Raw genomic sequence first — 25074 nt, 5'->3', positions numbered from 1 at the left:
GACGACCCCCGAGCTTACCACCCTCTGACCCCTCCCCCACGGCCCCCGCGGCGGGCCCCGCCGACCTGACCCACCCGACCCTCACGCCACCTTCGGCCGCCCACAGTAGCGTCCTTCCTACTGGACTCCCTGCCCTTGCCCCTGCTCACGGTACAGCCGCCTCTTCCAAAGGAAAATCCTACTAGCTCCCAGCCCATAAGGCCCTGCCCAATGCGGCCCGACCCCGACCTCTGCAGGGGCATACTTCGCCACCCAACTCACAGCCTCAGCCCTTCAAATCTCTCTCTCTCACCTGAGACTTGTGGAGTTTCTGGGCATCACCCACTGTTCACTCTGGGGGACATCTACCTAGCCTCTGTCCCTACCCTCACTTATCAAACTCCTGATCCAGGCTGGACGGTGGCTCACGCCGGTAATCCTAACACTGGGGGAGGCTGAGGCGGTAGGATCACCTGAGGTGAGGAGTTTGAGACCAGCCTGGTCAAATGGTGAAACCCCATCTCTACTAAAAATACAAAAAAATGAGCTGGGCATGGTGGCGGGTGCCTGTAATCCCAGCTAGTTGGGAGGCTGAAGCAGGAGAATCACTTGAACCCGGGAGGCGGAGGTTTCAGTGAACCGAGATGGCACCATTGCACTCCAGCAAGAGCAAAACACTGTCTCAAACAAACAAACAAAAAAACCTTCAAGGCCGACCCAGTGGATCACGCCTGTAATCCCAGCACGTTGGGAGGCCAAGACAGGCAGATCACAAGGTCAGGGATCGAGACCATCCTGGTTAACACGGTGAAACCCCGTCTCTACTAAAAATACAAAAAATTAGCCGGGTGTGGTGGCCGCGCCTGTAGTTCCAGCTACTTGGGAGGCTGAGGCAGGAGAATGGCATGAACCCAGGAGGTGGAGCTTGCAGTGAGCCAAGATTGCGCCACTGCACTCCAGCCTGGGCGACAGAGCAGGACTCTCTCTCCAAAAAAAAAAAAAAAAAAAAAATAGCAGGGGTGTCACCATATTGATCTTGCTGGTCTTGAACTCCTGACCTCAGGTGATCCAACCGCCTCGACCTCCCAGGTGGCTGGCCTGCTTTTTTTTTTTTTTTTTTTTTTTTCAAGAGAGGGTCTCGCTCTGTCGCCCAGGCTGGAGTGCAGTGGCGCGATCTCGGCTCACTGCAAGCTCCACCTCCCGGGCTCACGCCATTCTCCCGCCTCAGCCTCCGAGTAGCTGGGACTACAGGCGCCCGCCACCACGCCCGGCTAGTTTTTTGTATTTTTAGTAGAGACGGGGTTTCACCATGTTAGCCAGGATGGTCTCGATCTCCTGACCTCGTGATCCACCCGCCTCGGCCTCCCAAAGTGCTGGGATTACAGGCTTGAGCCACCGCGCCCGGCGTGAAACCCCGTTTCTACTAAAAATACAAAAATTAGTCAGGCGTGGTGGTGGGCACCTGTAATCCCAGCTATCTGGGAGGCTGAGGCAGGAGAATCACTTGAACCTGTGAGGCGGAGGTTGCAGTGAGTCAAGATCCCACCACTGCACTCCAGCCTGGGTTGAAAAAAGAAAAAAGCATATGGTGGTTAAGTGCTTAATGGGTATAGGGTGGGTGCCTGGTCTTACATTTCTGCTTGTTCTTTTTTTTTTTTTTTGAGACGGAGTCTTGCTGTATCTCCCAGGCTGGAGTGCAGTGGTGTGATGTCGGCTCACTGAAAGCTCCGCCTACCAGGTTCATGCCATTCTCCTGCCTCAGCCTCCCAAGCAGCTGCGACTACAGGTGCTTGCCACCACACTGGGCTAATTTTTTGTATTTTTAGTAGAGATGGGGTTTCACCATGTTAGCCAGGATGGTCTCGATCTCCTGACCTTGTGATCCGCCTGCCTTGGCCTCCCAAAGTGCTGGCATTACAGGCGTGAGCCACCATGCCCGGCTATTTATTTTATATTTTATGAGGCACAGTTTCACTCTGTTGCCCAGGCTGGAGTGCACTGGTGTGATCTCAGTTCACTGCAACCTCCTCCTCTTAGGTTCAAGCAATTCTCATGTCTCAACCTCCTGAGTAGCTGGGATTACAGGCATGTTCCACCATGCCCAGCTACTTTTTGTATTATTAGTGGAGACGGGGTTTCACCATGTTGGCCACGCTGATCTCAAACTCCTGACCTGAAGTGATCCGCCTCCCTTGGCCTCCGAAAGTGCTAGGATTACAGACATGAACCATCGTGCCCTGCCTCAAAACTTATTTTAAAGTTGCTGTAATGAAGACAGTGTGGTATTAATATGATAAACACATAGTCCAAATAAATGGAACAGACCCAGACATATATAGACCCTTGGTTTATAACATAGGTGGCACTGGAGTCATTCTTTCTCCCAATTCAAGGTTCCCATGGAAGAAACTTAGATCTGGCTCTGGCCCAACTGGAGAGGAAAGCGGCCAAAGGAAGAGGCCATTCGAGTGAGTCATGCAGACCCCATGAGTTTCATTTCTTTCCTTTTTTTTTTTTTTAAGATTTGGTGATTCTGCACCCCCACATTTTAAAATAAGTTTTTTTAAAAAATCAGAGGACCTAATCTGAGAAATCTTTTACAAAGGTACTCTCCAGATAATTCCAAACAAGTTATTCTTTTTTAGGGGGGTCGGCGGGAACGGAGTCTCACTCTTTTGCCCAGGTTGGAGTGTAGTGGTGCAATCTCGGCTCACTGCAACCTCTGTCTTCTGGGTTCAAGTGATTCTCCTGCCTCAGCCTCCAAAGTAGCTGGGACCACAGGCACGTGCCACCACGTCCGACTAATTTTTTGTATTTTTAGTAGAGACGGGGTTTCACTGTGTTAGTCAGAATAGTCTTGATCTCCTGAACTCATGATCTGCCCGCCTCCACCTCCCAAATTCTGGGATTACAGGTGTGAGCCACCGCACCCGGCCAAGTTCTTTATTCTATAAATAGTATCAGCTTCTTTTTTTTTTTTTTTTTTTGAGACAGAGTCTCGCTGTGTCGCCCAGGCTGGAGTGCAGTGGCCGGATCTCAACTCACTGCAAGCTCCGCCTCCCGGGTTCATGCCATTCTCCTGCCTCAGCCTCCCAAGTAGCTGGGACTACAGGCGCCCGCCACCTCGCCCGGCTAGTTTTTTGTATTTTTTAGTAGAGACAGGGTTTCACCGTGTTAGCCAGTATGGTCTCGATCTCCTGACCTCGTGATCCACCCGTCTCGGCCTCCCAAAGTGCTGGGATTACAGGCTTGAGCCACCGCACCCGGCCAGTATAAGCTTCTAAAGAAAACAAACACATTTAACCTCTTGGAGAGAAACTGGGAAGCACCCCACTGTCACACTCCACGAAGGGACTGAAACTGAACTCACTTCCTTTGTGTTCTTCTGTGGGCTCAAGCTTTTAGCTTAAGAATTTCATAAGATGCCTCTGGCCTTCCTGAGAGAGCCAAAGCTGGAGGTGAGTGGGAAGCACCCACCTTGACCAGCTGTGACTAGACCACAAGATCCCTCACTGACCAAGAGCCCACCTGCCCCCACTCCCGCTAGGGAGAAGGAAGGACATGTGCACCTGGCTCCATGTGTAAAATGTTTATTCTAAGCATATGCTTATGAAAGAACTAGGACAGGGGGCTTCGTGAGACTTTTCCACAGTCACCTCTGGGGGACCGGCTGTGTCAGCAAAGCCACTGGATGATAGTTGGGAAGGTGGCAGCAGCCACCAGGCCTGGAAGAAGGTATGGGGAGGCATCTGAGGACCTCCAGGGGACCCGACTGGTTGGCCACTTGGTCACCTCCAGATGCGTAGCCTGGTGTCCATTCTGAGGCACGAGGTGGGAGTGGCAGGATGTGCTCAGTTGCCCATATGGAAACTCAGCCTCCATGGGGCTCTGCGCCCTGCTCTCCTCTCTCACCTGGGGGAGGAAGTCCGCAGTCAGAGGCTCCCACAGCAATCCTCTCCCTTGCTCAAACCACTGAACCATCCTGTCCACCAGCCCAGCTTACCTTTTCCACTTGTCTGAAGACCCGCAGCAGGTTTCCACGAAGGACACCTTGAAGCTCTTTCTCACTCCAGCTACGACTCAGCAACTCCTCTATCAGGACTGGGTATGTGGACACGTCCTCCAGCCCCTGAGGGAACCTGTGTGGCCACCCACCAGCCAGCTGTGGGACCTCAGCCCTGATCCTGGGTTAGGGCCTGCTACCCACCAGCCCTAGTCACACAGGGGAAACTGAAGGCCAAGTTCTTCAGGCTAGTGAATGCAACTGTGGAGGCTCCTGGAGGACTGGGCTTCTGTAGCCTCCACCTGCTGAGCAGATGGTCAGCCCACAGCTGGTCTGCAGGGCTGGGAGTGGAGCTTATCTTGGACAGATGAGCCCTGCCTGGGGAGGGGAGTATTTAGCAAGTATGACAACTTGGAGTAGGGCCACTGGGCCACTGAAGGGACAGGGAGAACCTAGGAAACAGGCCCTGAGAGTGGGGAGTGTCAGGTGGGCTACGAGACCAGAGCCTGTGGCTGAGGCCTGGATAGGAGGATGTCAGGATGGGAACGAAGACTAAAGGACTCCCTGCGGCACCCCAGCCTAAGAGAAACCTCAGGGAAGCACTCACCGGCCAGCCCCGTCGTAATTTCCACCAATCCCGATGAACTCAGATCCAATGACTGCCCTGATGTGGTCAAAGTGATCTAAGGTGGAGGTGAGTGTGGGCAGCACTAGGCTGGAGTTAGACCCTGGCACCAGCCCTGTCCCCAGCACTCCAGGCTGTGGCAGTTGGCTCCACAGAGCTAGCTCATGGCCAGTCATGAGTCCTGAAGCGGCTACATGCTGGTCCATGGACCTAGAGTGGGGACCTCAGAGCCACCCCTTTGGGCCTTTTCCTGCCCAGGAGCCACCCTGCCTCTGGGTTCCTTGAGAGCCTGGTGGGGCTCAGCCTGTCCTGCCCAGACATGTGGGGAATGAGAGAAGTTCAAGGATCGGGAGCAAAACCAAGAGGCATCAAACCCATCAGCGCCGACTCTGTGCCTGCAGATCTGGGTGGCACTGAAGAGCCGTGTCTGCTGCCTCTGGGTCATTGGGAGGTCTGCCCGTTGCCCAGCAGGTGCACTAGACTGCTAGAGTCGTCCTGAGAGCCCTGGCAGCCACAGCCCAAGCCGGCGCTGCACAAAGCTGAGGTGGGACTCACCTGCCACCGTGGACACGTTAGCCAGCAGGTTGCACTGCAGCACCCCCATGGACAGTGTCACCATCACGATGCCACCATTCTTCTTCTAGATGGATAAAGGGACACTCATCTCAGCCCTTCTGGCCTGAAAGCATGCCTCCTGTGCTGTGGGGGCCCTGGTAGGACTGTGCTCCGTCCTGGCTTCAGGGGTTGGAAGAGGCTTCACCTCTCTGGGCTTGTGGGTCCCTGGGTGGAAATGACTTGGCATTGAGTTTCAGGGATGGAGGATTCACCAGCCTGTGGTTCAAGGGTGTGTGAAACCCGGCCTGGTGGCTTTTTCTGCTCAGGGTCAAGAACCTTTGGATAACACACGCCTAGCCCTAGGTTTGAGAGCTGGGATGGCCACCCACCAGAAGCTGCAGGATGTCATCGGGAACATTCAACGAATTGTCACACACAGCTCTGGCAGCTGAGTGGGAGAAGATCACAGGAGCCCGAGACACTTCCAGGACCCTTCTCATCAAGGTGTCTGATGCATAGGACAAATCTATCATCATGCCCAGGCGGTTCAATTCTTCTACCACTTTCTGCAGAAACAATTAGTTTTTTTTGTGGGGGAGGGTGTTGGGATGCAAAGGTGTATACACATATCCATAGGGAGCAGGTGGGGTGGGGTACAAAACAGGAGTCCTCACCTCACCAAAGCTTGTCAACCCGCTGACATTGGTGTACATGTGGTGTGTGAACTTGGTGGAACTCTCTGCCCTGCAGGACAGCCATGGAAGGGCAATTTAGCTGATCACACCTTGGGCCATCAGGTCCTGGGAGCCCTGGGTCTATCCATCCATCCCACTTCCAGAACAGGTGCAGGACCAGCTGCTTTCTGGGACTGTGAGAGACCCGCTGGGTGTCCAGCCTCCCTCTGCAGACCCCTTTATCCTCAACGGCCTGGTCACACCCATGCCACGGATGGGACAGTTTCCACACCATGCCATCTAGCATCCTGGCCAGGTGCTGTGCTCACCATGGTGTATTGCAGGTGAAGGTGAGTGTCAGGTAGCGCACTCCCAGTACATAGAAACTGCGCAGCACAGACAGGCTGCTGTCCAGTGAGTGACCACCCTCCACGCCAATGAGGCAGGCCAGCTTTTGAGAGCTGTTCAGACCTAGAAGGAGGTAGAGAGTCAAGTGGTTAGATCCCAGGAACAGAATCTCCAGAGTGACATCCTGACTATCCTCTCATCTGCGGGCCCACCTTCAGCTGAGGTCACAAGCTCGAGTTCAGAGTAGGAGGCACACATGCGGCGAATGAGGTCAATCTGCTCCAGGGCGAGGCGCACGGCAGTCTGGTCCTGGGTCTGGCATGAGACGGACGCTGACCAGAACTGAGGGTAGGTCAAGGGGTCCAGAATGAGGCCAGGGTGGTCTTCATCCCCTAGGCCTGCCACTCCTGCCTCAGACCCCATAATACCCATTTGGGTCAGTGGCCCCAAGCGAGGCACTACATGACTCCATGGTACCTCGATGACTTTTTTTAAATTTATTTTTATATTTTTTATTTTAAAATTTGAGACAGGGTCTTGCTCTGTCACCCAGGCTAGAGTGCAGTGGTGTGATCATGGCTCATTGCAGCCTTGACCCCCCAGGCTCAAACAATCCTCCTGCCTCAGCCTCCCAAAGTGTTGGCATTACAGCTGTGAACCACTGAGCCCTGGTTCCTTGATGATGGCTGCCAGCAGTCAAATGATGGACTCACAACACATCATAAATTACTGTTACGGCCAGGCCCAGGGGCTCATGCCTGTAATTCTCACACTGTGGGAGGCCGAGGAGGGTGCATCACCTGAGGTCAGGAGTTGGAGACCAGCCTGGCCAACATGGTAAAACCTTGTCTCTACTAAAACTACAAAAATTAGCCAGACATGGTGGTGAGTGCCTGTAATCCCAGCTACTCAGGAGGCTGAGGCAGGGAGAATTGCTTGAACCTGAGAGGCAGAGGTTGCAGCGAACTGAGATCGTGCCACTGCACTCCAGCCTAGGCTACAGAAGGAGACACTGTCTCAAAAATACAAACAAACAAGCAAAAAACTGCTGTTAGTCCATGTGCTATGTGAATGCCCCAAGGCAATCCACTATGTCCTTTGTAATTACAGCAGACTGACCCCACACCAGGGATTTTCTGGTCATTTTCTGCATGTTCCCACAGAACCTGGGCATCCATGCAGCTAGCCTGTCTTGGCCTCCAAGGCCCCACTTTCCTCAGAAGCCACATGATGGCACACTGCATGCCCCATTGTATTTAGTCACCCAGAGGCTGGCCGACCCAGGTTTCTGTGACCCCAACATCCCCCAGCAGCCATGCTCTGGCACCCTGTGTGTCCCTGTGGTACCTGGGCACCCACGAGGCCGTCTCTAAGTCTGTCCAGGCTGGTCTGACCGTGACTGAAATTTCGCAGGTTAACATCCTGAAGCACATTCTTGTAACGCTGTCTCAGGACCTGGGGCAGGTCATTGTGGCTGGGGGTGTGAAGGTCAGATGGAAACAAGGCCTTCAGATCAGTCAGGATACACCAGGTGCTTGGGTCTACCCTCCCCCACCCCACCAGGCAGCTCCTCACACAGACCATATAGACATCTCCCGAAGTCGGGTTGGAGGGAGGGGGTTAGGTTCCACCAGGAATGCGGCAATGGGGGGAAGGGCACCCATGGGTGATGGAGGAGAGAGGGCATCCAGGGGTGATGTGAGGGAGCCTCCTGGATAGCCCTGCATGTCAGAACCTCCTCTCCTGCCCAAGGGTGTGTTCACCCTGCATTGCCCAAACGCTGCACCTACATACCCGTCCACGAGGGGGAAATCCCTCATCAGGGTCTGCGCGCGACCCCGAAGGTCCAGGGTTTTGGTGGTGCCTGGAGTAGTGAGGCCTGGCGTAGTGAGGGCGCTGGGGACTCCTGGCGTGGTAAAGGCGCTGGGGGAGCCCAGCGTGGAGAGGGCTCTGGGGGCGCCCGTCGTGGTCTCCCCGCGGGTTACTGGCTGCTGCAGCAGCAACAGCAATAGCAGGAGCAGCAGACGCCGCAGATGCCGCCGGGTGAGCGCGCGGGAACCCTCGTGGCCTGTGGGCTGCATATGGCGCTGGGGTCGACCGCAGGAGCCTAGGAGGAGCAGGCGACGGGTAGAGGCCGACAATGGGGTCCGGACCATGACGACCCAGCCTCGTGGCCTCGCGAACAGGGGATTGAAGTCACGCGACTCTGCGACCGAAGAGCCACGCAAGGGGGCGCCACGGCTTTTCCGTCTCCAGGTAGGAGAGCGCCCCCATGGGCCGGAACCGCCGCTGCAGCATCGAGGACCCCTCGCCCTTCCACCCTCAATGCTAGCTCCGTAGACCCCCCAAGACAAGTAGGGGAGCAGGCCAGGCGGGGAACTAGTAGGGGCCCAGGGATCTTCCTGATTTCACCTCCTACCCAGGCCCACGTGGGGGTTAACTGCTGGCTTGTGCCCAGCTCCCAGGCAGTTAAAATACTCTAAGCTGAGGCTCAGAAGAGTTAATTCGATCTGTTTTGACTGACAGAAAAAGATTCACTATAGATATTTCATTTCATTTCATTTCATGTTTTGATACAGAGTTTTGGCTCTTGTTGCCTAGCCTGGAGTGCAATGGTGCAGTCTCGGCTCACTGCAACCTCCACCTCGTGGGTTCAAGCCATTCGCCTTCCTTAGCCTCCCAAGTAGCTGGGATTACAGGCGCTCGCCACCATGCCTGGATAATTTTTGTATTTTCAATAGAGATGGGGTTTCACCATGTTGGCCAGGCTGTCTTGAGCTGCTGACCTCAAGTGATTTGCCTGCCTCGACCTCTCAAAGTGCTGGGATTACAGGCATGAGCCACTGTGCCCAGCCCCGAAAATGAAATTTAAGAACAATTTTTATGGGGGATCATTATTTTAGCTTTTTTCCTTGGAGTTGCAGTGGGGTGATCATAGCTCGCTGCAGCCTTGAACTCCTGAGCTCAAGCGATCTGCCCACCTAGGTCTCCCAAAGTGCTGGGATTATAGGCATGAGCCACCACATCCAGCCTTAGTTCTTTTTTAGAGATAGGGTCTTTCTGTGTCGTCCAGGCTGGTCTCAAACTCCTGGCCTCAAGTGATCCTCCCACCTTGGCCTCCCAAAGTGTTCCAGTTGCAGGCATGGGCCACTGCATCTGGACCTGTTTTAGCATTTAGTGTTGAATATTTTTTCTCTATATATGTTAATATACACACACAAAAAGACCCAGAAGAGTCTACACATCAAATGTTAGTTAATAGTGGCCCTCTCAGCAAGAGATCTACCTACACCCTGATCAGTTTGCATCTCATTTCTTTCTGTATTATGGTGATACTGGCTAAGGAAATTCATGGGTAGTGCTGGTGAGGGTTAATCAGGGTCATAGGGGGTTGGTGGAAGCACCACAGCAGTAGCTGAACCTTGCTTGAAAGGATGGGGTCTGGATCAGGCAGGAGGAGTGGAGAGGGGATCCTGTGTTGGCTAACAGCCCAGCAGAGATCTAGTTTGGGCATTACAACAACTGCTGTGGAGGAGGCACAGGTGGATCCTCTAAGGCATGGAGTTGTGGGACAAGATCAGACTAGGGCTCTTGGTCCTGAGAGCACGAGGGGGCTTGCTCTGACACATTATTTCACCTGGGGCAGAAATCCTCCTTCAAGACAACACAAGGCAGCTTCCAACAGCCCCTCATCATTTCCTGTTGCAGGGGAAATGGATTTCAAAACTGCATCTCGGGCCGGGTGTGGTGGCTCATGCCTGTAATCCCAGCACTTTGTGAAGCTGAGGTGGGCAGATTGCTTGAGTCTAGGAGTTTGAGACCAGCCTGGCCAACACAGTGAAACCCCATCTCTACTAAAAATACAAAAATTAGCCAGGCATGGTGGCACCTGCCTGTAATCCTAGCTACTCAAGAGGCTGAGGCAGGAGAATCACTTGGATCTGGGGGGCGGAGGTTGCAGTGAGCCGAGATTGCACCACTGCACTCCAGCCTGGGCTACAGAGCGAGACTCCGTCTCAAAACAAACAAACAAAACAACTGCATCTGGGCCAGTGCAGTGGCTCATGTCTGCAATCCTAGCACTTTGGGAAGCCAAGGCAGGTAGATTGCTTGAGTCCAGGAGTTTGAGAGCAGCCTAGGCAACATGGTGAAATGCTATCTTTACTAAAAATACAAAATACTAGCCAGGCATGGTGGTGCGCACCTGAGGTCCCAGCTACTCCAGAGGCTTAGGTAGGAGAATCACTTGAAGCCAGGAAGTTGAGGCTGCAGTGAGCTGAGATCCTGCCACTGCACTCCATCCTGGGCAATGGGAGTGAGACCCTGTATCAAAAAAAAAAAAAAAGAAAAGAAAAAAAAAAGGCCGGGCATTGTGGCTCACGCCTATATTCCCAGCACTTTGGGAGGCCAAGGTGGGTGGATCACCTGAGGTCAGGAGTTGGAAACCAGCCTGGCCAACATAGTGAAACCCTGTCTCTACTAAAAATACACACACACACAAAAATTAGCCGGGCATGGTGGCGGGTGCCTGTAATCCCAGCTACTTAGGAGACTGAGGCAGGAGAATCGCTTGTACCTGGGACGCAGAGGTTGCAGTGATCCAAGATCGCGCCACTGCACTCCAGCCTGGGCAACAAGAGCAAAATTCCGTCTCAAAAAAAAAAACAAACCCTGCATCTGGGTAGCATCTGAACCCCTCGGCTTGAACCAGGTCCTGCTGAGAAAGGTCAATGATACAAACCGAATCTAAATTATCCTCCCTCTGCATCTGTTTCTGTCTCTTGTTTTTCCACCTGGGCTCCCTGATAAATGTGCATCCCTTTCTGAGAGGGCACATCGAGAAGGGCCTTGGCCTCTGGTGACTACTTCCCCTTGTTTGTTGCTGTCTGCTCCTCCTCATGCCTGGGGGTTAATGGCCAAGTGTGACCCAGCTGCTTCTAGCTTTGGTTCTCTCAGGAAGGGCAGAGAAAGGTCATGTTTATTTTGGTCTCCCGACCTGCCATGAAGGTCTTTATTTAAGTGACTTGTAACAACATGAAGAATGGCAACTTTGCTAATAGTTTAAGAAAAGTGTAGAAGAATTGCATGTACAGCTGTTTCCTATATTATTATTATTATTTTAGTTTTGTTTTGTTGTTGTTTTGGGTTTTTTTTTTTTTTTTTTTTTTTTTTTGAGATGGAGTCTGACTCTGTTACCCCGGCTGGAGTTTAGTGGTGTGATCTCAGGTCACTGCAACCTTTGCTTCCTGGGTTCAAGCAATTCTCCTGCCTCAGCCTCCTGAGTAGCTGGGACCACAGGCGTGTGCCACTACAGCCGGCTAATTTTTTGTGTCTTTAGTAGAGATGGGGGGGTCACCATGCTAGCCAAGATGGTCTCGATCTTCGACCTCGTGATCTGCCCGCCTTGGCCTCCCAAAGTGCTGGGATTACAGGTGTGAGCCACCGCTCCTGGCCTATTATTTTAAATTGTTTAGGCGGGGTGCAGAGGCTCATGCCTGTAATCCCAGCACTTTGGGAGGGCAAGGTGAGTGGATCACTTGCGTCTGGCAGTTTGAGACCAGCCTGGGCAACATGGTGAAACCTCGTCTCTCCAAAAAATACAAAAATTATCTGGACATGGTGGTGCGCGCCTATAGCCCCAGCTACTCAGGAAACAGAGGTGGGAGGATCACTTGAGCCCAGGAGGTTGAGGCTGCAGTGAGGCATGATCGTGCTACTGCACTCCAGCGGTGACAGAGTGAGACCCTGTCTCAGGAAAAAAAAAAAAAAAAAAAAAAGGCCGGGCGCGGTGGCTCAAGCCTGTAATCCCAGCACTTTGGGAGGCCGAGACGGGCGGATCACAAGGTCAGGAGATCGAGACCATCCTGGCTAACACGGTGAAACCCCGTCTCTACTAAAAAATACAAAAAACTAGCCGGGCGCAGTGGCGGGCGCCTGTAGTCCCAGCTACTCGGGAGGCTGAGGCAGAGAATGAGCCAGGAGGCCGGGCTTGCAGTGGCTGAATCCGGCCCTGCACTCCAACCCTGGGAAGCAGAAGCCGAACTCCACGTCTCAAAAAAAAAAAAAAAAAAAAAAGTATTATTTTAATGGGCAGCCCCCAGAACTGGAAGAGGTTCAGAGGACTCCCTATTTCCTACATTAGACACATGAAAGGAGAGGGCATGAAGTTACAATTAATTTTTTAAATGTTATCAAAATAATACATAAGCACAGTTTAAAATGTTTGCTTATGGTTGACTAGGTAAATCAAAGTTACCCTACTCCATCTGGGCATGGTGGCTCACTCTTGTAATCCTGGCACTTTGGGAGGCCAAGGTGGGAGGATTGCTTGAGTCTAGGAGTTGGAGACCAGCCTGGGCAACATAGGGAGATCCCTGTCTCTATAAAAAAATATTAAAAATCTTCCTTCTAAGTGAAGTGATGAAAAAAAGAAAGCTGGCCGGATGCGGTGGCTCACGCCTATAATCCCAACACTTTGGGAGGCCAAGGTGGGTGGATCACAAGGTCAGGAGTTTGAGACCAGCCTGGCTAATATAGTGAAACTCCATCTCTGCCGAAAAAAGAAAAATCAGCTGGGCGTGGTGGTGCGTGCTAGTAGTCCTAGCTGCTCAGGATCTGAGGCTGGAGAATCGCTTAAAACCGGGAGGCTGGCCGGGCACGGTGGCTCAAGACTGTAATCCCAGCACTTTGGGAGGCTGAGACGGGTGGATCACGAGGTCAGGAGATCGAGACCATCCTGGCTAACATGGTGAAACCCCGTCTCTACTAAGAAATACAAAAAACTAGCCGGGCGAGGTGGCGGGCGCCTGTAGTCCCAGCTAGTCGGGAGGCTGAGGCCGGAGAATGGCGTGAACCCGGGAGGCGGAGCTTGCAGTGAGCTGAGATCCGGCCACTGCACTCTAGCCTGGGCTACAGAGCGAGACTCTGTCTCAAAAAAAAAAAAAAAAAAAAAAAAAACCGGGAGGCTGAGGTTGCAGTGAGCTGAGATCACGCTACTGCATTACAGCCTGGACGACAGAGCGAGACTCCATCTCAAAACAATAATAATAAAAAATAAAATAATAAAAAGCCAGGCACGGTGGCTCACATCTGTAATCCCCCAGCACTTTGGGAGGCCGAGGCAGGTGAATCACCTGAGGTCAGGAGTTCGAGACCAGCCTGATCAACAAGGTGAAACCCCCATCTCTACTAAAAATACAAAAATTAGCCGGGCATGGTGGTGGCGCCTCTAGTCCCAGCTGCTCAGGAGGCTGAGACAGGAGAATTACTTGAAGCCGGGAGGTGGAACTTGCAGTGAGCCAAGATTGTGCCACTGCACTCCAGCCTGGGCGACGGAGCAAGACTCCGTCTCAAAAAAAAAAAAAAAAAAAAAAAAAAATCCAGAAAGTAAAAATAAAATAAAATAAATTAGCTGAGTGTGGTGGTGCATGCCTATAATCCCAGCTACTTGAGAGGCTGAGGCAGGAGGATCACTTGAGCCCAAGAGTTCAAAGCTGCAATGAGCTATGATTGTGGCACTGTACTGCAGCCTGGGGGACAAAGTGAGACTCTGCCTCAAAAATAAATAGATAAATAAGTAAAAATAAAAAGTAAGAGATAAGCTACTCAGAAGGAATACGGAATAGGGTCTACCTCCTGCCACCGGATTCACCACTGTTTTCATCCAGTGCTGAGCCCAACCACCTGGGTCACCTCCGGCTCCTGCCAACAGTCTTTCCTTGAACAACTGGTGGCTGAAATGAAGGATTCCCCTACCAACCACCAGCATTGGGAGACTATGCCACCAGACCCCACTGCAGAGAAGGAAACTCATGTCTGGTTCTATGTCCAAAACATTTATTTTCAGGAAATATTTGTGCCTGCACAACAGGGGAAATTTGTGGGGTGTCTGTGGCTTGCTACAGTGACATCTGGCAGGACTAACTGGGTCATCAGAGCCACAGAATAAGGACTGGGAAGGTGACCACAACTGTGAAGACTGGGGCCATGTTGGGGGAGGACTCTGAGAGTGACAACTTGGCTGATAACTTGGGTGTCCAGTGTGTGGGAATCTCAGTGAGTTTCTGGTCTGAAGTCAGACTCTGTCTCTGACGCAGACGTGAGAGGTCAGAGCGGCAGGAACTGCTCAGCTGCTCATCCGGGAACTTGTCTTCCAACGGGCTTCGCCATTCGTTTTCTTCCTGTACCTAGAGGTGGCAGTTGGTGCTCAGCTTCCACAGCTGTCCTCGACACACCTGCTCAGACCCCTCGGCTACTCTCTTGCCCAGCCCAGAGTACCTTTTCCACTCGACTGAAGACCCGCAGCAGGTTTCCGCGAAGGACACCCTGAAGCTCTTCCTCACTCCAGCCACGACTCAGCAACTCCTCTATCAGGACCGGGTATGTGGACACGTCCTCCAGCCCCTGAGGGAATCTATGTGGCCACCAGCCAGTGGGTTTCAGACCTGATTCCCTGATCCTGACTGAGAACCACAGTCCAGGGTCCATGAAACCCCAGCCCTAGTCAGGTATGGGAAGTGGAGACTTAGAGAGAGTAGGTAATCCTCCTCTGCTCTTCATCCTTCAGAAGGAGGCCTCAAAACCTCCTTGAATATTTATCAAAACTCATTGAATCATACTATTAAGATCTATGCCTTTTACTGAATGCAAATGATCCCCCCTACCAATCAGAGTTAAAAAGAAGAAAATGGCCAGTTGTGGTGACTCACACCTGTAATCCCAGCACTTTGGGAGGACAAAGTGGGTGGATCATTTGAGGTCAGGAGTTCGAGACCAGCCTGGCCAACATGGTGAAACCCAGTCTCTACTAAAAATACAAAAAAGAGACCAGGCGTGGTGACTCACGCCTGTTATCGCAGCACTTTGGGAGGCTGAGGCAGGAGGATCACGAGATCAGGAGATCGAGACCATCCTGGCTAACATGGTGAAACCCCGTCTCTACTAAAAGTACACAAAAATTAGCTGGGCGTGGTGGCGGGCGCCTGTAGTCCCAGCTACTCGGGAGGCCAAGGCAGGAGAATGGCATGAGCCCAGGAGGCGGAGCTTACTGTGAGCCCAGATCATGCTACTGCACTCCAGCCTGGGCAACAGAGTGAGACTCTGTCTCCAAAGAAAGAAAGAAAGAAAATTAGCTGGGCATTGTGGTGCACGCCTATAATCCCAACTACTTGGGAAGCTGAGGCAGGAGATTCACTTGAACCCAGGAAGCAGAGGTTGCAGTGAGCTGAGACTGCGCCACTGCACTCCAGGCTGGGCAACAGAGTGAGACTCCATCTCAAAAAAAAAAAAAGAAGAAGAAGAAGAAAAGGCCCAGTGAGGTGTCTCAGGCCTGTAATCCCAGCATTTTAGGAGGCCAAGGCAGGAGGACCATTTGAGTCCAGGAGTTCAAGACCAGCCTGGGCAACATAGTGAGAACCCATCTCTGCAAAAAATAAAATTATCTGGGCATGATGGCACATGCCTGTAGCCACAGCTACTTGCACGCTGAGATGGCAGGATCACTTGAGCCCAGAAAGTCAAGGCTGCAGTGAGCCAAGATTGCGCCACTGCACCCCAGCCTGGCCAACGGAGCAATACCCTGAGAAGAAAAGAAGAAGAATAAAGAGAAGAAGAAAAGGAAGAAAGAAGAAAGAGAAGAAGAAAGAAGGAGGAGGAGAAGATGAAGAAGAAAAAGGAGGAGGAGGAGGAAGAGAAGGAGAAGGAGAAGGAAAAGGAGAAGGAGAGGAAGAGCTTCTTCAGAAAACAATGGTTGCAAACACAGCCACTGTGCACAGGGCAGAGAAGATGGTCAGCACACACCAGACCTTGCTGACGGTCTGTTTAGAGAGAGTGGGTCTACTGGGGCTGGGGGATGAGCTCTGTCTGGTAGTTTAGCCAAGTATAACGTCCAAAGTGGGGTCACTGGGATGAAGACAAACAGGAGAACCCAAAGAACTGATCCTGGGAGTAGGGAGATGCCAGGTGGTCAAGGCCTAAAGGACATGATGGCTATGGTGACCGTGAAGTCCCCACTGCTGTACAGCTAGCTCCAGACAAGCCACAGGGAAGCACTCACTTGCCGGCCCCATCATAATCTCCGCCAATCCCAATGAACTTGGATCCGATGACTGCCTTGATGTGGTCGAAGTGATCTGGGGAGGGGGCAGGTGGAGAGTCAGCTGCGTAGGGCTTCCAGGGCAGGGGTGCCACTGGGCTGGACGGCAGTGAGTCTCTTTGCAGCCTGTAGGCCAGGCAGGCTAATTCCTTCATGGCCTGCCACATAGCTTGGCAACCTGAGAACCCTGAGGTTTGACCTGAATGGATTCAGCTGGTTCTGGCCTGGACTTCAGGTTTGGAGTGGATCCACAGAGCCACCTGTCTGGGCCATTTCCCACCTAGGATTAAACCTGCCTCTAGTCTCTTTAGAATCTGGTAGGAACTCTTTTCTTTTCCTTTTTTATTTTTTCTGAGACAGTGTCTCGCTCTGTTGCCCAGGTTGGAGTGCGGTGGCACAATCTCGGCTCACTGCAAGCTCCGCCTCCTGGGTTCACGCCATTCTCCTGCCTCAGCCTCCTGAGTAGCTGGGACTACAGGCGCCTGCCACCACGCCTGGCTAATTTTTTGTATTTTTAGTAGAGACAGGTTTTCACCATGTTAGCCAGGATGGTCTCGATCTCCTGACCTCATGATCCGCCCGTCTCGGCCTCCCAAAGTGCTGGGATTACAGGCGTGAGCCACCGCGCCTGGCCGGTAGGAACTCTTTTCTATGGTTGTGGGAGATGACAGAGGGACAAAGAGTACAATCGACAAAGACCCCAGAGACCTAAGGGGCCTTCCAGTCTCTTGGCCAGAGGCTGAGGCAGGGTGCTTTTGTGACCCCCTGCAGAGGCGCAGACAGTTAGCACTCAGGTTCTATGTGTAGCTTCCTCCCTTATACCCATCAGGACTGCAGCATTGACTCTGTGGCTGCAGCTCCACATGACCAAGGTGCTGTGTACTGTCTATCATTGCATTTTTTTCAGTGAAACCACTGGGACAGTACTGAGGCCCTCCCAAGTCTTCAGGTGCAAATCAGAACTGTTCAGAGAGCCCAGGAGTAGGGGTTACCTGCCACAGTGGACACATTGGCTGACGGGTTGCACTGTATTACTCCCATGGACAGAGACACCATCACGATGCCACCGTTCTTCTTCTGCAGGGGCGGGCAAGTGGACACTCAGCCTGGCCCCTCAGCAAACTGCATTCCCACCCTGCCACCCTCTGGATCCCTGGAGGGGGTGTTCAGTCCTGGCTTCAGGAGTCAGAGGAAATTTTACCTCTATGGTTTTGTGTGAATGGCGGAGTCTAGGCCCTGGTCTGGCACAGGTGTCTTGGCACTTACTTTGAGGAGTAGAGGAATATACATATTTATCATCTAGAACCCCCCACTCCTGGGTGTGGACTGTGGGGTTGTGGAGCAAAAGGTGTTCAGCCTGAAGTTAGAGGAAGTGGAGGGAGCAGGGCCTCAGGTTTGAGGGCTCCTGTTTTTTGTTTTTGTCTTTGTTTTCCGTGGCAGGGTCCCACTCTGTCACCCAGGCTGGAGTGCTGTGGTGTGATCTTGGCTCACTGCAACCTCCGCCTCCCAGGTTCCAGAGATTCTCCTGCCTCAGCCTCCCAAGTAGCTGGGATTACAGGAATATGCCACCACACCTGGCTAATTTTTGTATTTTTAGTAGAGATGGCTTTTCCCCATGTTGGCCAGGCTGGTCTTGAACTCCTGACCTGAAGTGATCCACCCACCTCTGCCTCCCAAAGTGCTGGGATTACAGGTGTGAGCCACCGTGCCTGGCCAAAGGGCTCCTGGTTTGAACCTCTTGCTTGAGGTTTCTGTGCTGGGCCGTTTCTCACCAGAAGCTGCAGGATGTCATCAGGAACATTCCGAGCACTGTTGCATACACCCCGGGCAGCCGAGTGGGAGAAGATCACAGGTGCCTGTGATACTTCCAGGGCCCGCCGTGCCACAGCATCTGAGACGTGGGACAAGTCTACCATCATGCCCAGGCGGTTCATTTCTGCCACCACCTTCTGCAGGGACATGTTGAGGGAAGGGTATCAGGGATGCCCATGTGTGTACATTTATCTGTAAGAAACAGCTGGGGTGTGCACATCTGTGTGGGGTGGAGTTGTGAACCAGGGTCCTCACCTCACCAAAGCCAGTCAGCCCGCTGATGTTGTTGTAGAAGGAGTGGACGCCCTTAGCTGAGCTCTCTGCCCTGCAGGTGGCCAGGAAGCAGTCTAACTGGTAGCTGTTCCGTGGCCTCAAGAGCCTAGAGGCCCTACCCACCCTCTATCCCTGCAACCCCCTGAAACAAAAACAGGGATCCAAAATGGGCCATGCAAATGGGCCATGCCTGGCAGCAGGAGTGCCCTGCTGGGTCCAGTCTTTTTTTTTTTTTCCCCTTTTCTTTTTTTCTTTTTTTTTTTTTGAGATAGAGTCTCGCTCTGTCTCCCAGGCAGGAGTGCAGTGGTGCGATCTTGGCTCACTGCAACTTGCACCTCCTGGGTTCAAGAGATTCTCGTGCCTCAGCCTCCCGAGTATCTGGGATTACAGGCATGCACCACCACGCATGGCTAATTTTTGTATTTTCCGTCAAGATAGGGTTTCACCATCTTGGCCAGGCTAGTCTCGAACTCCTGGCCTTTAGTCATCTGTCCGCCTCAGCCTCCCAAAGTGTTGCGATTACAGGTGTGAGCCACCACGTCTGGCCAGGGGTCCAGTCATATTCTGAAAACCAGAATCCCAGCTTCCCTCCCCACTCGAGTCAGTGCCAGACCCCATGGGTAAAGCTTGTTCTGGGACCACAGTGACCTCAGGCACATCTCTGCCCCTGCCGCGGCAGTCCCACACCATCTGTGCTAGGCTCACCAGGGCGTGTTGCAGGTGTGGGTGAGCGTCAGGTAGCGCACTCCCAGCATGTAGAAGGTACGTAAGATGGAGAGGCTATTGTCCAGCGAGTGGCCACCCTCCACACCGATGAGGCAGGCCAATTTCTGGGTGTCATTCAGGGCTGGGGGCAGGTAGGTCAGGTGATTACTCTCAAGGTCTGGAGTAGCTCAATCAAGTTCCTAACACTTCCCATCAACTCACCTACCTTTAGCCGAGGTCACAAGCTCCAGCTCAGAATAGGAGGCACACATGCGGCGAATGAGGTCAATCTGCTCCAGGGTGAGGCGCAGGGCATCCCGGTCCTGGGTCTGGCATGGAACGTAGGCTGACCAGAACTAGGGGGAAAGCCAGGGGTTGGCTTGGACAGGGGCTGCTTTGGAGCACCCTGGACTGCTCACAGCCTCCACAGCTGACACAGCACCCAGTGGGCCAGGAGGTCACATGTAATGCACTGCTTCTTCCACGGGGTCTTCCTGGCCACCATGCTGGTTCATTGTAGCCTCTGCAGCCCCCAGCATCCATATCATGACACTTTTTGGGTCACTATGGTAACTGAGTTCTCATGTGACTAACTTGTGATCTCTGGGGTCCCCACTCTCTCCAGTATACCCCAGCAGCCATGCTGTGGCACCTCATATATCCCTGTGGTACCTGGGCGCCCACGAGGCCATCTCTAAGCCTGTTCAGGCTGGTCTGGCCGTAGCTGAAATTGCGCAGGTTAACATCCGGTAGCCCTTTCTGGTAAACCTGCCTCAGGACCAGGGGCAGGTCGTTGTGGCTGGAGGGATGTCAAGGCAGGGTCAGGTGAACAACAGACAGATGGGCCTCTTAGCCCTCCAGTTCAGGAAGGACACATCTGGGGATCCCCATCCCACATTGTCACACGACTATACTGAGACCCCCTGAGGCCCGGGCTAGGAGTGCCCACCTAAGAGGGGGTGACAGAGGGGAAAGAGTATCCATGCATGACGGGAGAGGGCATCCAGGTGAGATGTGAGGCAGCCTCCTCCACAGCCCTGCATACTCTGGGACCCTCCCTTGCCCAGGAGTGCGCTCAGTCCCATAGCCCCCTTGCAGCAATTACGCACCCGTCCACTAGCGGGAAGTCCCGCATCAGGGCCCGTGCCTGCTCTCGCAGGCCCTGGGTGCTGGGACTACCGAGTGTGGTCGAGGGAGCGTAGGTGCCTGGCATGGTGTGGGCTCTGGGGGCGCCCAGCGTGGTGAGGGCTCTGGGGGCGCCCGGCGTGGTGTAGACGCAGGTTACAGGCTGGAGCAGCAGCAGCAGGAGCAGGAGCAGGAGCAGCGGACTCAGCAGAGGCCACCGACCAAACGTGCCGGAACCCTCAAGGCCCGCGGGCTGCATGTTGTGCAGGGCCGGGCAGGCGGGCAGGGGTGGCGGTCAGAGAGCCTGAGAGGGGCGGGCGAGGGGCAGAGCGCGACGATGGAGTCCTGACCCTCGATTCAGGCCACCCGGCGGAGTGGCCTCACGAGGAGGGTAACGAAGTCACAGGGCCCCGCGAAGGATGTGCGGGGAGCGGCGGCACCGCACAGTGTGGCCACCAGGGGGCGCCCAGCCCTCCCGCCGTCATCCCCAAGGGCGCTCCCGCTAGCTGGGCGGATCCCTGTCCTGGGCACCCACTCGCGGCCTGTCTCAGGCCCCTCCACTCTCCCTGTTATCCCTCCCACTGTCCCCAGGGGTCCAACCCACGTGGCTCCTCTGCTGCCCCTAGGCCCCCTCTCTAAGAGAGAGGGCCTGGGGTGCTTCTCCCAAACAGTGGCCCTCTGCCCTGCCCTGGGAGATCTGCGGACCACATCATGTCCCCAGCCGCCTGCAACGTGTCCCGGCCACACCCAGGGCCACATGTGTCCCTGTGACCACAGTGCTCTGGGCTCTGGATTTCCTGGTGCTGGGTTGTGTGGGTGGGTGTGGGGGAGGAGATAGGCTCTGGAAATGAGGGGTTAACCCTGTGGACTGGATTCAGGAAGGGGCCACCTGGCCCTGGCCTTCTGTCTCCCGTAATTTAGGCCCTCAAGTCTATACCTAGGGCCTCAAGTCTATACCCTGGGGACTCTCCCAGCTACTAGGACCTGTCAGGAGCACCCCTCTGTCCCCCCACCCCACCCCACGTTCTCCAATCAGCCTTAGGAAAGAGCTCCTTCCTAAGGATCTGCCACACCTCCCCAGGACCCCAGTGGAGGGATGAGGGCAGAGCAAGCATCTGGCCACTGCCGGGGAACATTGACTCAACAGAGCAGGAACCCACCCAGCCATCTGCATGGAAGGAAATGAAATCATATCTAGGGCAGCAGAGTCCCCGACCACAGCACCTTCCTCCTAGAGCTTCTGGCTGCGCTGCTGGCCAGGATACCTCCTACCTCTGTGAGGAAGCCCCAGCCTCGTCCAGGTCAGGAGTAAGGGGCCTGAGGAAAGGCCTGCCACCTGGGTTCTGCAGCCACACTCTTCTTATCTTGTGGCTCCTGTGACTGGAGCTCTCACGGAAACCTCCAGGGCTGAGTTCTCTTCCTTGACAACAGGCCCCACCCCATTCCCAGCCTGGGGCCCTCAACCTAGGTGCCTCCTCCAGGAAGGACCCCCCAACCACACAAGCACACAAGCACACAATCACACATGCATAAGGGATGTGCCTGCTCACAGAAGCCCCACCACCTGAGAGCTTCAGGGACTGTGGCCAAACCCCTTGGTCCTCAGAGACCTTTGCCTCCTCCTGCCCCTCAGGCTCTCAAGACTCTGCTCTGAACCTTGGCACCCACTGGAGCTGCTCCATCTTTGGAGTCTCCCCTACGTGGCAGGGCTGATCAGTGCATGGGTAGTGTGACCTAAACCTGACAACTAGAGATGCAAGAAGGCCTCCTAAAAAGAAAATAAGCCAGCTCTTCCAAAGGGACTGGAGGTCCCAAGCTACCCAGGAGGGGAAGTGATCCTAGCTTTGATGTATTTCAGGGACTGCACATTTGATGTTGCCCAGTGTCTGCTGTCCAGGAGGAAGGCAGATTGATGACCAAGTGCTCGAGGTGGGTTAACTCTCACGTCTACTGCTGCCGAAGGGGACCTTTTATTGTTTGTTTGTTTGTTTGTTTGTTTGTTTTGAGGCAGTCTGCGCTCTGTCGCCAGGCTGGAGTGCAGTGGCGGATCTCAGCTCACTGCAAGCTCTGCCTCCCGGGTTCCACGCCATTCTCCTGCCTCAGCCTCCCGAGTAGCTGGGACTACAGGTGCCCGCCACCCTCGCCCGGCTAGTTTTTGTATTTTTTTTAGTAGAGACGAGGTTTCACCCGTGTTAGCCAGGATGGTGCCCGATCTCCTGACCTCGTGATCCAGCCCGTCTCGGCCTCCCAAAGTGCTGGGATTACAGGCAGGCCACCGGCGCCCGGCCTGTTTGTTTGTTTGAGACAGAGTCTCACTTTGTTGCCCAGGCTAGAGTGTAGTGGCACAATCTCGGCTCACTGCAATCTCTGCCTCCTGGGTTCAAGCGGTTCTTGTGCTTTAACCTCCCGAGTAGCTGGGACTACAGACATGTGCCACCAAGCCTGGCTAAATTTTGTATGTTTAGTAGAGATGGGGTTTTGCCATGTTGCCCAGGCTGGTCTCAAACTCCTGGTCTCAAGCAATCTGTCTGCCTCAGCCTCCCAAAATGCTGGGATTACTGGGGTAAACTACCACACCCGGGCCTTTTTTTTTTTTTTTTTTTTTTTTCCTGAGACGAAGTCTTGCTCTGTCGCCCAGGCCGGAGTGCAGTGGCCGGATCTCAGCTCACTGCAAGCTCCACCTCCCAGATTTATGCCATTCTCCTGCCTCAGCCTACCGAATAGCTGGGACTACAGGTGCCCGCCACCTTGCCCGGCTAGTTTTTTGTATTTTTTAGTAGAGATGGGGTTTCACCGTGTTAGCCAGGATGGTCTCGATCTCCTGACCTCGTGATCCGCCCGTCTCGGCCTCCCAAAGTGCTGGAATTACAGGCTTGAACCACCGCGCCTAGCCCAAATTTTTTTTAAATGAAAGAAATAGATATGGTTTCTCTATAGGGAATGGGCTGGAGGTCAGGAGATCAGGAGGGGACAAGGAATGAAGGGGCCTGTGCGGGGGAGAAGCAGTGGGAACAGGAAAGACACATACCTGGGAGATGTTTGGAGGTTGAACACACAGGATTTGGAGATGCTTTGAAGCAGGGTTGGTGGGAGACAGTAAGGAGGTATCAGCGGTGACACTTAGGGTCGGCTCTGGAGTCAGGCCCTGAGTTTCCCTGCCTCTGCCTCGTTTCCATTCTGCCCACTGCCAGCATCTAGCTAACTTAGATTATAGCCTCTGACCCCAAATTATTCCTATTCTCAGGTCTGTGTCACTGATATTGGCAGATCCTAAGACAAGACTTCACTAGTGTGTGCTATTTCCCCTGCAAGGGGGAGAGCACAGAGATGGCTTTGGGTGAGGTTATGGGGAGGATAGACCACCTTGTTGGCTAACACTTGTTTACCTCTGGGGCATGAGTGTTCATGTGAGCCACCAAGCCTGGCCTGTTCCTCTTTTAACAAAATCTGGTAGGACATGGTGGCTCATGCCTTTAATCCCAGTAATTTGGGAGTCAAGGTAAGAGGATCTCTTGAAGCCAGAGGTTTGAGACCAGTCTAGGCGACATAGTGAGAACTCTCTCTAAGAAAAAAAAAAGGTGGTGCATGCCTGTGGTCCCAGGTACTTAGGAGGCTGAGGTGGGAGGTTTGCCTGAGCCCAGGAGTTTAAGGTTGCAGTGAGTTATGATTGCACCACTGCTCCCTAGCCTGGGCAACAGAGTGAGACCTCATCTCTAACAAAACAAAAACAAAAGCCAATGCATCCTCCTGCCTAAAGCTCTTCTGTGGCTTCTCATTGCAGAAATCTACCAAATTTCTTTCTTTGGCTTTCAACTCCTGGAGAGTCTGCTCCCACCAGCCTCTCCAGTCTCAGCAAATAGAACTAACCTTCCTGTCCTCCAAAATCTGGCCACATCAGTGATGCTACGTCCCACCACAGGGCCTTGGTGCAACCTCAGCCTCCAACTGGTAGGGCTGTTGAGGCAAGGCCAGGATAGGAAATCTTACTACAAGGAAGGAGTAGGTCGGTGAGCAGCTTTTCCCTCTACTTCCTCTTCTATGCAGTGTTTGCATAGATCAAGACCTGCAGGGGAGGCAGCGGTAGAAACAGTTTGCTCCAAGGACCAAACTTATTCTGGTGTGCAGCTCACCCGCCCCTACTCATCTCCAGTGTATTTCAAGAGTATGCAGAGAAGGAAAAGGTCAGGCTGAGTTATAGGTGCACAGGCTGCCTCCCATGCTCAGAGTGCAGGGGTGGGGTGCAGGTGGGGCTTACTCAGTATCCAGCAGTGCCCAGATGATGATCATCTGCATCCAAGCCCCCTGGTCCTGGAGACTCATGCTTCCCTTTGATATTGCCCTGGATCTGCTCCCATGATGTCTGATACAGACAATTCCCAAGAAACAATAGTCTTCCAAGCCAGAAAACAGCCTGGCCACTGTAGACAAACATCCTCCAATCACCAAGCTGAAGCCACCCTTCCCGAAATGGCAAATAGCTAACATAACATTTTTCTTCCTCAAAAGGCAGTCAATGTTTATCTTTCTAGGAGAAGTGCAATAACCCCAAATGCATCTTTTATCTCCTGAATCTCCTGAATGCATCTTGAACCTTCTCCTCAACCCCTACCAACCCCTACCCTGCCAGCCTCTCTGTCCAACATTCCTGGGGTGCTTTTTTTTTTTTTTTTTTTGGAGACAGAGTTTTGTTCTTGTTGTTCTTGTTGCCCAGGCTGGAGTGCAGTGGCATGATCTCGGCTCACTGCAACCTCCACCTCCCAGGTTCAGGCGATTCTCCTGCCTCAGCCTCGCAAATAGCTGGGATTACAGGCATGCACCACCATGCCTGGCTAATTTATATATATATATTTTTTTAGTAGAGACGGGATTTCACCATGTTGAT

General features: G+C 53.4%; 1 protein-coding gene across 13 annotated transcripts; it reads right to left on the bottom strand.

The window, feature by feature from the left end:
- Positions 1 to 3553: 3553 nt before the first annotated feature.
- DPEP3 (dipeptidase 3) lies at positions 3554 to 21677 on the bottom strand. Of its 13 annotated transcripts, none has more exons than XM_031657898.1 (14): positions 21353 to 21668; positions 20177 to 20496; positions 19740 to 19866; positions 19294 to 19423; positions 7979 to 8291; positions 7532 to 7658; positions 6397 to 6526; positions 6166 to 6307; positions 5837 to 5906; positions 5552 to 5728; positions 5163 to 5247; positions 4590 to 4665; positions 3983 to 4118; positions 3554 to 3891 (listed from the first exon to the last, which is right to left on the bottom strand). In XM_031657898.1, exons 2-14 carry the CDS (start codon positions 20449 to 20451, stop codon positions 3655 to 3657), a joined length of 2025 nt encoding a protein of 674 aa, XP_031513758.1. In that variant the 5' UTR covers positions 20452 to 20496; positions 21353 to 21668; the 3' UTR covers positions 3554 to 3654. The 13 variants fall into 13 exon arrangements, with proteins under 13 accessions (XP_031513758.1, XP_031513759.1, XP_031513760.1 ...); XM_031657899.1 differs by having other exon boundaries at positions 21417 to 21668; XM_031657900.1 differs by having other exon boundaries at positions 21465 to 21666.
- Between the last annotated feature and the right edge of the window lie 3397 nt (positions 21678 to 25074).

Source organism: Papio anubis, chromosome 18 (assembly GCF_008728515.1).
Source record: "Papio anubis isolate 15944 chromosome 18, Panubis1.0, whole genome shotgun sequence".
NCBI classification, from domain to species: Eukaryota; Metazoa; Chordata; class Mammalia; order Primates; family Cercopithecidae; genus Papio; species Papio anubis.
The sequence above is the reverse complement of the archived record's forward strand: the minus strand, read 5'-3'. Positions and strand labels throughout refer to the sequence as shown.

Coding starts and splice junctions, on each gene's coding strand:
- DPEP3 (XM_031657898.1), bottom strand. CDS start 20,451: ATGCAGCCCGCGGGCCTTGAGGGTTCCGGCACGTTTGGTCGGTGGCCT. Junction 7,659..7,978: donor GATTTCCCCCTCGTGGACGG/GTATGTAGGTGC, acceptor TCACACCCCCAG/CCACAATGACCTGCCCCAGG. Junction 6,527..7,531: donor ACGGCCTCGTGGGTGCCCAG/GTACCACAGGGA, acceptor ACCTACCCTCAG/TTCTGGTCAGCGTCCGTCTC.